Source organism: Microtus oregoni, unplaced genomic scaffold (genome assembly GCF_018167655.1).
Source record: "Microtus oregoni isolate MIOR12 unplaced genomic scaffold, Mior012 000017F_ref0000208, whole genome shotgun sequence".
In the NCBI taxonomy this organism is placed as follows: domain Eukaryota; kingdom Metazoa; phylum Chordata; class Mammalia; order Rodentia; family Cricetidae; genus Microtus; species Microtus oregoni.
Window position 1 is genome coordinate 6521314 of NW_024543076.1, and position 12602 is coordinate 6533915.

A 12602-nucleotide genomic window follows, 5' to 3' on the forward strand; every position below is an offset into this window, starting at 1 on the left:
CGTGTGACAGCTCAGTGATTGTTGAACTCTACCTTCTGATAGGCCTCATGGGAGACTGTAGGGGGAAAGAAGAAGAATTTTGGGAAAGAAAACTCCGAAAATAAAGAAAACAGAGAGAAGAGAACAGAGAGAGAAACAAGTCGTGGACGGGGAAACAACAACCGAAAAGGAAGAGGTGGCGGCCGAGGCCGAGAGTGTGAGTATGGCTTCTCTGTTTTGCATTTTTGTACATTCTGCAAGCTGAAAGAACAGCCCAGAGAATGCCCATAAACCCACCTGTCAATGTAAATTTCATGTTGTGATCACTAGCCTATCAGTGCTGAACTGGGCTGCATGGAGTTCATTTTTGCATTTTTAATAACTATTTTACAAATTTTTAATCAATTTTTTTTGAACAGTATATTTTTCTCGGCTCCCCTCCCTGCCTCTCCCCTCCCCTTCTACCCTCTCCCATGATCCCCATGCTCCCAGTTTACTCAGGAGATCTTGTCTTTTTCTACTTCCCATTAGATTAGATCCATGTATGTCTCTCTTAGGATCTTCATTGTTTTCTGGGATTATGAATTGTAGGCTGGTTTTCTTTGCTTTATGTCCAAAAGCCACTTATGATTGAGTACATATGTTTTTTGTCTTTCTGGGTCTGGGTTACTTCATTCCATACGATGTTTTCTAGATCCATTCATTTGCCCGCAAATTTCAGTCTGTCATTTTTTTTCTCCTGTGTAGTTATTTTTACATTCTTGAAGACTAGTATCTGTTAGAGGTCAATGAGCTGGGCTTGGGGTGGGTATAGGTTACTTCACTGTTATATCCTGGTATTCATCACCAGTTCAGCCTAGCCAGGGTTATATAGTGAGACCCTGGCGCCCCCCCCCCCCCATCCTAAATAACAACAGCAACAACAAAAAACTCTAAAGGAGATAAGTTTAATAGCCAGGGTTTTTTGTTTATTTTAACCTCCATAGAAAAGCAGGGCTGAGAAATGGCTCAGTAGGTAAAGGCACCTGCGTGCCTGATGACCTACCTGTGTTCAGTTTCAGGACACATGGTAGAAGGAAAGAAAGGGACAACCCAGATTGTTGTCTGAGCTCTGTGTGTGCCGTGGTGTGTTTCCTGTGCATCCATATTTTGACCCCATTTTACTTGGAACAGCCTAGGAGACATTTTATAGTTAGTGTACTCTGTTGATATTGATCAATTACTTGCTGTGGAGTGTGGTAATGCCTGTAATTCTGGAATTTAAGATCTTTTAGTAGGAAAATTGAGTTTAGGGCCAGCCTGAGTTACATAGTCCTGTCTCAAAAAGCTTCACTTCTGCTTTCCCCTAGTCCTCATAAAATTAGTTAGAAGTTAATTAGACTGTCAGTAGGTCTTGAGCTGACTTTAACCAAATTCTCTTTCCTCCAGCAGTGAAATTACAGGTGTCCCCCCCCCCCCCATGCCTTGTCTTGCTCTAAGTTTTTGTTTCTTTTAGGTTTTTCAAGACAGTATTTTTCTGTGTAGTCCTTGCTGTCCTGGAACTCACTCTCTAGATCAGGCTGACCTCAAACTCACATAGATCTTCTTTCTGTCTCCTGTGTGTTAGGACTAACCTCTGCCCATCAGCCTGGCTTTAAATTTAATTAAAAAAAAAAAATTACTTGAGGTTGGGCATTTAGCTCAGCAAGCACAAAGGCCCTGGCGTCTGTTTGTTGTTTGTGGGTGAACTTGCCATGGCACTCACGTGATGCTGAGAGAACAACTTCGGGTTGTCTCTTTCCTTCTACCATTTGGGTCATGGCATTGAACTCAGATTGTCAGACTTGACAGGAGCCTTTATTTTATTAATTTTTTTATTAATTTTATTAATTTCTTTGGGGGGGGTTTCGAGACAGGATTTCTCTGGAGTTCTGGAGCTGTTGTAGCTCTTATAGACCAGGCTGGTCTCGAACTCACAAAGATCTGCCTGCCTCTGAGACTGTGTCTCACTGTGTTATCCAGGTGGCCTTGAACTCACGATTCTCTGGTTCCAACATCCTAGTGATTGAGAAGTGTTCAGTCATGTACTTCAGTTTTGTGCTACTTTTTAGTTTTTCCTGTTTTCTGAATGTTGTTTACATTGTAACCTGCTGTTTGAGAGAGGGTCTCACTTGTAGTCCAGGCTGGTCTTCAACTTGTGGGATCAGAGGACAGTGTAACCATGGCTTGGCACTTTTTACTCTTCGTTCATTTTGCACTTGGTTTTCTAAGTGCCTGATAAGTTTGATACATAGGTTTGGAAATGAAGAGTTGGCATTTCTGTTTTTTTCCTCTGTAGCCAAAGGTGAAGAAAACGGATTTGATTACAACCAAGGAGACAAGCCTTCAGAACGAGGAAAGCGGGCCCGAGGCAGAGGTAAGGGAGAATGAGTGAGATGGAATGCTGGGCACCAGAGGAGAAGGTGGGTTGGTGCTTCTGAGACTGGAAATGCATTAGGAAAGAATGCTGTCCTTGAGATGTTGCAATGTAGACCGCTGCCTGGGACGAAACTACAGAAGTTTTTGTTGTTACATTTTACTTTGGTTCTGTTTTTCTGCTGTTGCTCAGTGCCTGTCCTTGATAAGAATGTAATCCACCTCTGAGCAGTGCTTTAGACCCTAGACTCTGACTGGTTATTGTCAGGAGTCTGAAAACCACCTTTATCGTCCATGGTGGCTACAGATGTATTCCCAGCGCTTAGGATTGGATTCTAAGCAGGGGTGTGGAGAGTTCTGGTATGCATAGACTGTCTATTCTTTATTTTGGGGTTTTTGCTTTTTTCTAGACAGGGTTTTTCTTTATATTTATTGTGTGTACAACATTCCTTCCATGTGTGCCTGAATGCCAGAAGGGGGCGCTGGGTCTCATTATAGATGGCTGTGAACCACTATGTGGTTGCTGGGAATTGAACACAGGACCTCTGGAAGAGCAGTCAGTGCTCTTAACCACTGAGCCATTTCTCCAGCCCCCAGACAGGGTTTTTCTGTGTGTCTTGGTTGTCCTTGAACTCCCTTTGTTGACCAGGCTGGCCTTGACCTCACAGAAGTGCCTCCAGTGCTAGGATTAAAGGGGCGTGTCACCACTGCCTAGTAACTTGTGGGGTTTTTTTTGTTTGTTTGTTTGTTCTGTATTTGTGTGCTTTAAAGCATCTCATACTACAGTCTAGATTGGTTAGAAAGTCTCTGTGTAGCCCAGATAGGCCTGAAACTCTCTGCTTTATTAAATCATTCCAAAAATATACAATATAAAAATAACACTATATTCTACAATTGTGTTTTTTAAAGGATTTGGACGTGGCAGAGGGGCAGGAAGGTTCTCTTCACAAAGCATGGGGTAAGTCTCAGCTCTCCTATGGTTGTAGTTATTTCCTGTCTATAGTTTATTTATCCTAGTTAGAGCACTTTTTCTGTCGTAGATCTGAATTTGGGGTTCTAAGCTTGGCACTGCTGGCATTCTTGATGGATATGCTTTGTTGGGATGATAGATGTTGTTCCTGCACATGGATGCTTAGCGTCATCCTCTCCTAGTGTGTGCCCCTCAGCCACTGCCAAATGTTCCCAAGGCAGCAGGCTTATGTACATAATCATCTCTGTTGCCAGTTGAAAAGCCAGCTAAATACAGCCATTGTACACAAAATATGTTTATGTAGAAATATTTTATCCTGAGTGATAGTAAAAACTGACCATTCTAAGTAGGTGTTATAATTAGCTACTATTATTTCTAGGTTTTCTTTTTCTCATTGTTTCTTTTTGTGTGGGAAGACAACTCAAACATGGAACCCCACCCTTTAAACTGATAGCTTTTCTGTTTACTTCATATTCTGTGTGTATTGTAACATTCATATTTTTTTCTTCAGTAATCATCTGAATCATGATGCCTTATGGATATTCAGTTAGGCTTTAATTATTTTTTACATTTTTATTTATATTTATTATGTATCTTTTTTTTTTTTTTTTTTGGTTTTTCGAGACAGGGTTTCTCTGTGGCTTTGGAGCCTGTCCTGGAACTAGCTCTGTAGACCAGGCTGGCCTCAAACGCCTGCCTCTGCCTCCCGAGTGCTGGGATTAAAGGCGTGCGCCACCATCGCCCGGCTATTTATTATGTATTTGTGAACATATGCATAGCATCCATATGGGGTCAGAGGATAGCTTTGAAGAGTCATCTGTGTCCGTGTTGGATTTCATTTGTCACTCTTGGATTTTAAAGAAAACACAGGGAAGTGCTGACCATTCAAAGGCTAGGTTAGGCCATCGGAGAAATGGTTCTTTGGTTGAGAGTACTTGCTGCTCTTGGAGAGGACCTGGGTTTGATTCTAGCACGCGGGCACCACATTGTGGCTCATAACCATTTGCAATTCCATTTTGGGGATCTCATGCTCTCTTCTGGCCTCTAATCAGCAGGGACATGCATATGATACATATGTACATACAGGTCAAACATTCATACACATAAAATAAAAATGACTCTGTCTTAATCCCCAGCACACCAAGACAGAGGCAGGCAGATCTATTTCTGTAAGAAGTCAGTTTAGTCCACATAGCAAGTTCTGGGACAGCCAGAGTGACAGTGAAAGACCTTATTCCAAAAACTGATTTCCACCAAATAGACCTGCCAAGCTTAGAGTACGACTCTGGATATGCTACTTCTCATTGGAAGTTTTTTGTTTAATTTAAAGATTGTTTTTGAAGATTAATGAACACTGTATTCTGCTTACCTGTATGTCTGCTCACCAGAAGAGGGCACCAGACCTCATTATAGGTGGTTGTTAGGAACTGAACTCGACCTCTGAGAATATCAGCCAATGCTCTTAACCCCTGGGCCATCTCTTCAGTAGCTCATTGGAAGTTTTTTTGTAAAAAGATATTTTATTTGTGAGCCTTGAGTGTACTGTGTGCATGAAGGTATCTGAGACCCGAATAAGTTTCCTAGGTACTGGAGTTTTCATGCCATTTTTAGCTGTCATGTGGGTGCTTGGGCATTGACTCTGCTGTCACTTCCTGCAAGAGCAGCTAGTGCTCTTAACCACTGAGCCATCATGCAAGCTCCTTCACTGGTAATTTTTACTTGTTGTCTTTCTTGGCTGCAAAAACGTCCAGGTTTCATAACTACTAAGGATGCCAAAACCAAATTGTAGAAGCTTGAGGGCCATTTGTACAAGAGTAGATACATGACCCTGAGTAGCCTTTCTTTTGTAAAAGATGGCAAGCTTGACTGGAGATGTAGTTGATAGAGTGCCTCCCCTGTATAGGCAAAGAGGGCTCTGGGTTCAGTCGCTGGCACACCATAAAATTGGATATGCTGGTACAAACTTGTAATTCCAGGATATTGTGAGGAGGAGGTGCCTAGCAAGTCTTTATTAATTTGCTAGCCAGCAGCTACTCTATGTGTTTGAGACACATTGTAGCCCTGAGCCTTTCTCAGGATGAGCTTTTAAACACAAAAATCACATTCTGGGTTGACATATATCAGTTAGCAAGAGTAGTTAGCCATGATGGGCATTGGTGGCACATGCCTTTAATCCCAGCACTTAGGAGGCAGAGTTAGGCCTGTGGGTTCGAGACCAGCCTCATCTACCGAGTGAGTAGTTCCAGGGCAGCCAAGTCAGTTAGATTCTCATTTTGGAAGGTGTTGCTGCGTGTGTGCTGGGTTCCAAAGCCCGGAAATGATACTTTCTTCATGGTATCAGTTGTGTTGCAGTATCAGAAGTTCAAGGTTGTTGTCTTCAACCACTTAGCGAGTTTATAGGCAGGTTGAGAAACATGAGCCAGATTCTATCTTCAAAAATGATAAAAATTGGCCGGGCGTTGGTGGCGCACGCCTTTAATCCCAGCAGTCGGGAGGCAGAGGCAGGCGTTTGAGGCCAGCCTGGTCTACAAGAGCTAGTTCCAGGACAGGAACCAAAAGCTACGGAGAAACCCTGTCTTGAAAAATCCAAAAAAAAGATAAAAATTGGTTGAAGGCTCATGTCTTTAATCCTAGCATTTGGGAAGTAGAGGCAGACATTTATCCGAGTTTGAGACTTGCCAGCAGTACATAGTGAGACCCTGTTTCTAAACACTAAAATATTTGCGTCATTGGGCCTATTGGTTAAAGACTTGTTGCCAAGACTTGTGTGTGTGTGTCACTACACCTGGCCAAATTTGGGATTTTTTTGTACAGAAAATTTTGTGCACGAAGTTTATTTTGTGATTTTTGATGCTTGCTCTCATAACCCTAGGACATTCAACCCTGCAGACTATTCAGATTCTGCATCCACAAACGGCTGTGGGACAAAGTCGGGAGTTTGGGAAGCTGCTCAGAATAGTAAAAATGAGAGCTCTGGTAAGTATTTTTTATTTATACGCTATTTTTTATTTGGAGGGTCTTAAGTATGAATGTAGTGCAGGCTGGCCTGGAGTTCATGGAGATTCTCCTGCCTCAGCTCCTTTAGCTTTAGGTTTATCATTCCCAGCTTTTAAGGTATTATCTTATTACACTTTTTTTTTTGCATGTATCTGTATTCTTTTTTTTTTAAATATTTATTTATTTATTATGTATACAATATTCTGTCTGTGTGAATGTCTGCAGGCCGGAAGAGGGCACCAGACCTCTTTACAGATGGTTGTGAGCCACCATGTGGTTGCTGGGAATTGAACTCAGGACCTTTGGAAGGGCAGGCAATGCTCTTAACCACTGAGCCATCTCTCCAGCCCCATGTATCTGTATTCTTATGGAGTCTGTTTGCTTCTGCCATTGGAACCTGGTGACTGAACTAAGGTTTATACAGCTTGATAGAAAAAATCTGTACCTGCTGAACTATCTTGCTGACTCATTGAGATCTAATTTACATAGAGCAAAATTTGAAACATTTTAAGGGGCAGAGCAAGTGAATTTTAACAAATGCATGCATAATTGTAGCCATAGTTAAAATTAAGATGGTATTTTTCTAGTAGCACTAAACAATTATAAAGAGAGTGAAAATGGATTATATTTTAAAAACTGTAGCATCTTTTTGGCTGGGGATGTAGCTCAGTGGTTGAGCATATTCTTTCCATGTGCAGGGCCCTGGCCATATCCCTAACATTGAAGAAGTAAAATATACATAATATATTTGAAAGATTTGATTGTGGAGAATATAAAGCACCCTTTCTACCAAAAGGGGAATATGCTCAGTGTTGTGGGGTTGGCATTCTCATTGTTGATGCAGCCTCGTTTCCTCAGGGTGATAGGTATTGATGGGTGGGTAGCTTCAGTGTATATTCTATCCCACACCTTAGGAGGCTTTTGCCTTCATTTGGAAAGCATGATGGAAAAGTATTTACAGTAATCCAAATTATGATGAAACAGCTAAGAACTTAATCTCAAACCACAGTAATGGGCAACATGGAGCTAGCAGAAGCATATGTGGACAGCTTGACGATGCAGCCTAGTGGGAAATTTACTGTATGAGGAGGTCAGGAGACTTTCCACCAGTGGGTTCCAGAAATGGGCTCTGATATCAGGCTTAACAGCAAACCTGTTTACCATCTTTCTGGCCCCTTTAAGCGCTACATGAATGGAGTTGATATTTTGTTTCTAGAATTTTCCATTTAATATTTTTGGGCCTTGGTCTCTCCATGAGGAGGAGCTGCTGTACCACATTAACTTTTCCCATGTGCTCACTGTTATGGTTTTCATCTCTTTAAGAGACAAGCCACGCCCACTCCTGGTGGCCCCTGCCCCCCCCTCGCCATCTTGATTCTCACTGTGCCCCCCCTTCTCTGTCTCTTTCCTTTCTTCTCCTTCCCCCACACTCTCTCCTAAGTAATAAATATCCAATTATATTCTATATGATATGTCTGCCCATCCCGGCGGGCTGGTCTCAGTGAGCCCCAGGGGTGGCGGCTCTCGGGACCCGCTGCCCAGCCCCCACTGCTCAGGACTGGGCGCCAGAACCCACGGCGTGAGCAGCACGCTGCGAACAAAAATCATAAAACTCACATTTCTCTTGTTTTCATATACTTAAAGCTTTCTTTTTACTTGACCCACAGAAGGGATAACAAAGCCTCACAATATATCTCAGGAGCTGCCAAATAAAAGTCCTTATGGACTCAAAGGTATGGTGAATATTTAAGAATCATACAGAGCCAAGTGTGTCATTCATTGGTTTGAACGTCCGGGTTTGTCCCCAGCACTGCATAGAAGTGGATGAGGTGCAGGAGTGCAGCCTGTACAGCGTTCTAGCCACTCAGATCGTGGTGAAGGCACGTGTCCCCAGTCCTGATGTGTCTAATCCTGGGAACTTACAGACCCTTACACGTTGTCCACTGACATATCATATCATATGACATATCATACTGTGATACTCCCACCACAAAATAAATAAAACTAATAAATTTTTGAAAATGTAAAGGTATTTGGTTCCTATACAAAGTAATGGATTTCAGACTGAATGTCGTGTAGCACTCCAGAGGAAGAGGGAGATCTTTGAGTTCAAAGCCAACCTGGTCTACATGGGGTGTTCCATAGCCAGTGAGTGTCATTTTTATATTGCCGCTGGCTTTCCCATGCATTTCTTTGTGTTTTTCAAGACAGGATATCTCTGTAAAACAGCCCTGGCTGTCCTGGAACTCACACTTTTGAGCAGGCTGACCTCGAACTCAAAGAGATCCGCCTGCCTCTGCCTTCAGAGTGCTGGGATTAAAGGTGTGCACCATCACCGCCCCGGGGTTCACCGCCCCGGGGTTCACCGCCCCGGGGTTCTCATGTATTTGCTAACACAGCAGTCCATGGTACTACACTGATCCCATCTACAGTTACTGCACATTGATGTCTTCCTGCTTAGAAACAGACTCAGTTTCTAACCTGTTTATACATGGCCTCCTCTGGGTTAATTAATTTTTAAATTATTTTTTGTTCCTCTGTACTTAGAACAGGATGACAATTACAGTGATGACATACAAATGGTGTAATATAGCTAATGTATTTTAACCTTGCTCTCTAAATCTGATAATCAGTAATCTACTTGATATAGGGCCTGGTGCAGATTTGCATTAAAACAGTGTTCCTTTAAATTTCTTATTTTGTTTTAAAAACGTAGTTATATGCTCAGGTGGATACATGTGTGTATACACAAGCACAAGGAGGCTGAGGTCAAATTCAGGTGTCATCTTAGGAGCCACACCATTTGTATTTTGAGACTGAGTCTCTCACTTAGTGTTTGGAGCCTTCAGTAGGCTGATCTGGCCTCCCATTGTGCATCTGGTATCTTCTCGTCATCCCTCCCAAGGATCAAACACGTCCAGTCATGCCCAGCTTATTTGTTTATGTAATATGTACAGGGAAATATACAAAGTAAGCACCCAGAGTTTGGTGGACATCGGGTGTCTTCCTCTGTTGCCTTCCACCGTATTGCCTTGAGACGGTGTTCTTACTGAACTAGAAGCACACCGGTGTAGGCATGCTGGCTGAGCTCCATTCCCCAACACTGGGGTTGGCCCTGCTCAGCGTTTACACGAGTTACTGGAAATTCAAGCTCCTTTCTCCATGCTTACAAAGCCAAGTACTCTTACCTGTCCCTCTAGCCGTTGAGTTCTTTGTTAAATCATGGGTTCTGAGAATTGACTTCAAGCCCTCATACTTCCACAGTGAGCAGTTCCCTGACTGGGTGAATTCTCCAGTGCCTTTTTATTATTATTTATTTTTTTCAGAACCAGATATTGAACCTTAGGCATGCTAGGCAAACACTCTATTATTAAGCTGTAGTCTGCTCTGGTGTTCCATTTTATTTGTTTATTTTATATTGTTTGTTTGAGACAGTTTTACTCTGTAGTTCTAGCTATGCTGTAACTATATATATACCAGGGTGAGACATTAATTTGATTTAAACATAGAGTTTTGGATATTTTACATAGAATAATTTTTTTATTTTTATTAAGAGTAGATTTAAAGAATCATGTTTCTTGGATTGCTAAGTAGATTACTAATGAGATGAATTGTTTTTCTTGCATGGTACACAGAATCATTGGTTGACTGTGCTGGATCCTTTTTTGTTCCCTGTCAGGTGCCTGGAAAAATTCTATGGAAGACTGGCCACCAGAAGACTGGGCTGAAGATGTAAGTGTCTGGTGCCATTCAGACCTTGTTTTCCTCTCTGTGTCACTCAGATGATACCGTTGCTCCTTTTCTTCCTGCTTCTCTTCCTCTCCCTGGCTTCTGTTCCTCGGCACACGGGTCTTATAAAGAAACTGGTATTTTAAGGTTTTTTTGTTTGTTTAGACAATTATATGTGGCCCTGAATGTGCTGGAACTCTAGACCAGGTTGAACTAATGGAGATCCTCCTGCCTCTGCCTCACCTCCAAAGGCGTGCACCACCACCCAGCTTGTTTCTTCGAATTGTTTAGTGGTGGAAGAACTGAACATTCAAGTGTGTTAGGTCAAGGGCAAACTTGGGAATTGATGCATCAGGCACACTTGTGCAGGCAAACCTTCACATAAAATAAATGAATCTAAAGATAATAAATGAAATAAATCTTGAAATAAAGATTACTGATGAAGTCTAAAAGACATCTGTCTTTAGAGAAATAAATAATCAGCCTTTTCCAAGTCCTGTTTTTCCCCACTTTTTGTTGCTCTGCGCTGTCACAGGAGCCTGGCTTCCTTTCTGTGCTGTTCCTGCAGGTGCACTAAAGCCGTAGTCACCTTGCCTGGGAGGCTTATTTGATGGTTTTTGTACGTTTCGTTTCCTTTCGACACCCTCTTGGTGAGGGTGAGAACACTGCTGCCTGAAGAGGCTTTTGTGTTGCACAAAAAATAAAAGCATTTTTCTCCTGAACTTCCTACACAGCTTTCTGAAACCAAAGTCTTCACTGCTTCGTCTGTTCCAGCAGAGAACCACATCACTCCTGGGCAAAGGTAAAGGGTTTGCTGGTTTTTTTTATCTTTTTTTTTCCCCTCAAAAACATAATTGAAAATTTATTTTAGGTCAACTGTTTCCAATTCTTACTCTTATCTTTTTTTTCTCTTTTATTCCTCTATTTAGCTTTTATTTCCCCTTCTTGCAGCGTCCATAGCTTCATTCGCATCTTATTGGTTGTGTCCAAGGGTGATTGAATGGGTGTTTTTCTCGGGATTTGTTAGCAGATGTCTAGAGATTATACTAAACCTAGTTATAGTCCACGCTAGACTAGAAGTTAGAGATCTTACCTCTGGAGTTCTGGGTGTATATCACTATTCCTGGCTAAAACTATTTATTTAAAAATTAATTTACTATATATCCTTTGTTTTCTTCATGCATTTGTTTAGTTGGTCTCAATCCTAATTTAAACTTGTCATTTAATTGGGTACATTAGTTGCAGTGGTCTAAATTCTAGAAAAAAAAGGGCATTTTTTTCGTTTGTGTGATGATGCGGGTGTGTGGAGGCTAGAGGACAGACACTTTGTGTTGTCCTTTAGAAGGCTGTCCACCCTGGAAAAAAAATCCTTTGATGTTTGTTTTTGTGTGTGCCTGCATGTGCAGTGGTGCCCATGCGCCATAGCACTTTTGTTGATGTTGTTTTTCGAGACAGGGTTTCTCTGGGCTTTGGAGCCTGTCCTGGAACTAGCTCTTGTAGACCAGGCTGGCCTTGAACTCACCTGCCTCTGCCTCCTGAGTGCTGGGATTTGAAGGTGTGCGCCACCACCACCACCCGGGGCCATAGTACTTTTGTGGAAGAATTTGGAGGTCAGAGGAAAACGTGTTTATTTAATTTTGTCTATCATGAGTATTGCAGAGATCAAACTCAGGTTTTCTGGCTTGGCAGCACTCATCTTTACCCGTTGGACCATCTTGCTAGTCCCTGGTTCACTTTTTTGGGGAATTGGCTGGGGAAATAAGTTTCTCAGTGTTTGGGAACTGTTAAGGAGGTTAGTCCACTTGTTTTGTCCTCTCCAGTGTGTTTGCTAGGAATGTCTTGACTGAACTATTGTGCAGCCCTGAGGATAATAATCTTAAGCCTGTATTGGAAAGTCAGGCTTGGTAGTTAGTGCTGCTTTATGATCCCAACATTCCAAAGGCTGAGGCACAAGTGTCATGGGTTTAAAGATAATTTGTGCTATATAGTGAGACTGCTCAAATGAATGTGTACATAGCTGAATTACTTTTATTTCCCTTTTATAATTTTGCTATGTAGTCTAGGCTGATCTCTTAGCAGTCCTACTGCCTCAAACTCCCATTGGCTTCATTCTAGGTTTCACCAGAAATCTTAGAGAATCATACTCTTCAGTAATTCTAAACACATTTGAAGATGTGCTTTAGGGTCTATGTGACTGACTCCTACAGCTGTTCTCTGTGCCTGCAAGCCAGAAGGGGGCGCTAGGTCTCATTATAGATGGCTGTAAGCCACCATGTGGTTGCTGGGAATTGAACTCAGGACCTCTGGAAGAGTAGTCAGTGCTCTTAACCTCTGAGCCATCTCTCCAGCCCCCAAGTAGTTAATTTTAAAATTAAAAAAATTTAAGCGCTAGAAGGATCAAAGCCTAGATATGTGTATATATCTTTAAAAACTAGGCAAGTCTAGCTTCTCAAAACCAAGCTAACTGAGACAGTTAAGACACATTAGGACAGTTAGGAGAGAAAGGTACATAGACCTCCATTGCATTTATGAA

The 12602-nt window shown here is 42.0% G+C and overlaps 1 protein-coding gene across 3 annotated transcripts in view; it reads left to right on the plus strand.

Annotated features, from left to right (window-relative positions):
- Positions 1-12602, plus strand: part of Ubap2 (ubiquitin associated protein 2) — a 72020-nt gene that overhangs the window by 39421 nt on the left and 19997 nt on the right. For all 3 annotated transcript variants that reach the window (XM_041667323.1, XM_041667324.1, XM_041667325.1), the window contains 7 exons: positions 43-196; positions 2297-2374; positions 3283-3331; positions 6216-6319; positions 8008-8073; positions 10020-10072; positions 10804-10871. In XM_041667323.1, coding sequence (XP_041523257.1) covers positions 43-196; positions 2297-2374; positions 3283-3331; positions 6216-6319; positions 8008-8073; positions 10020-10072; positions 10804-10871 — 572 coding nt within the window. The remainder of the gene's footprint in view (positions 1-42; positions 197-2296; positions 2375-3282; positions 3332-6215; positions 6320-8007; positions 8074-10019; positions 10073-10803; positions 10872-12602) is intronic.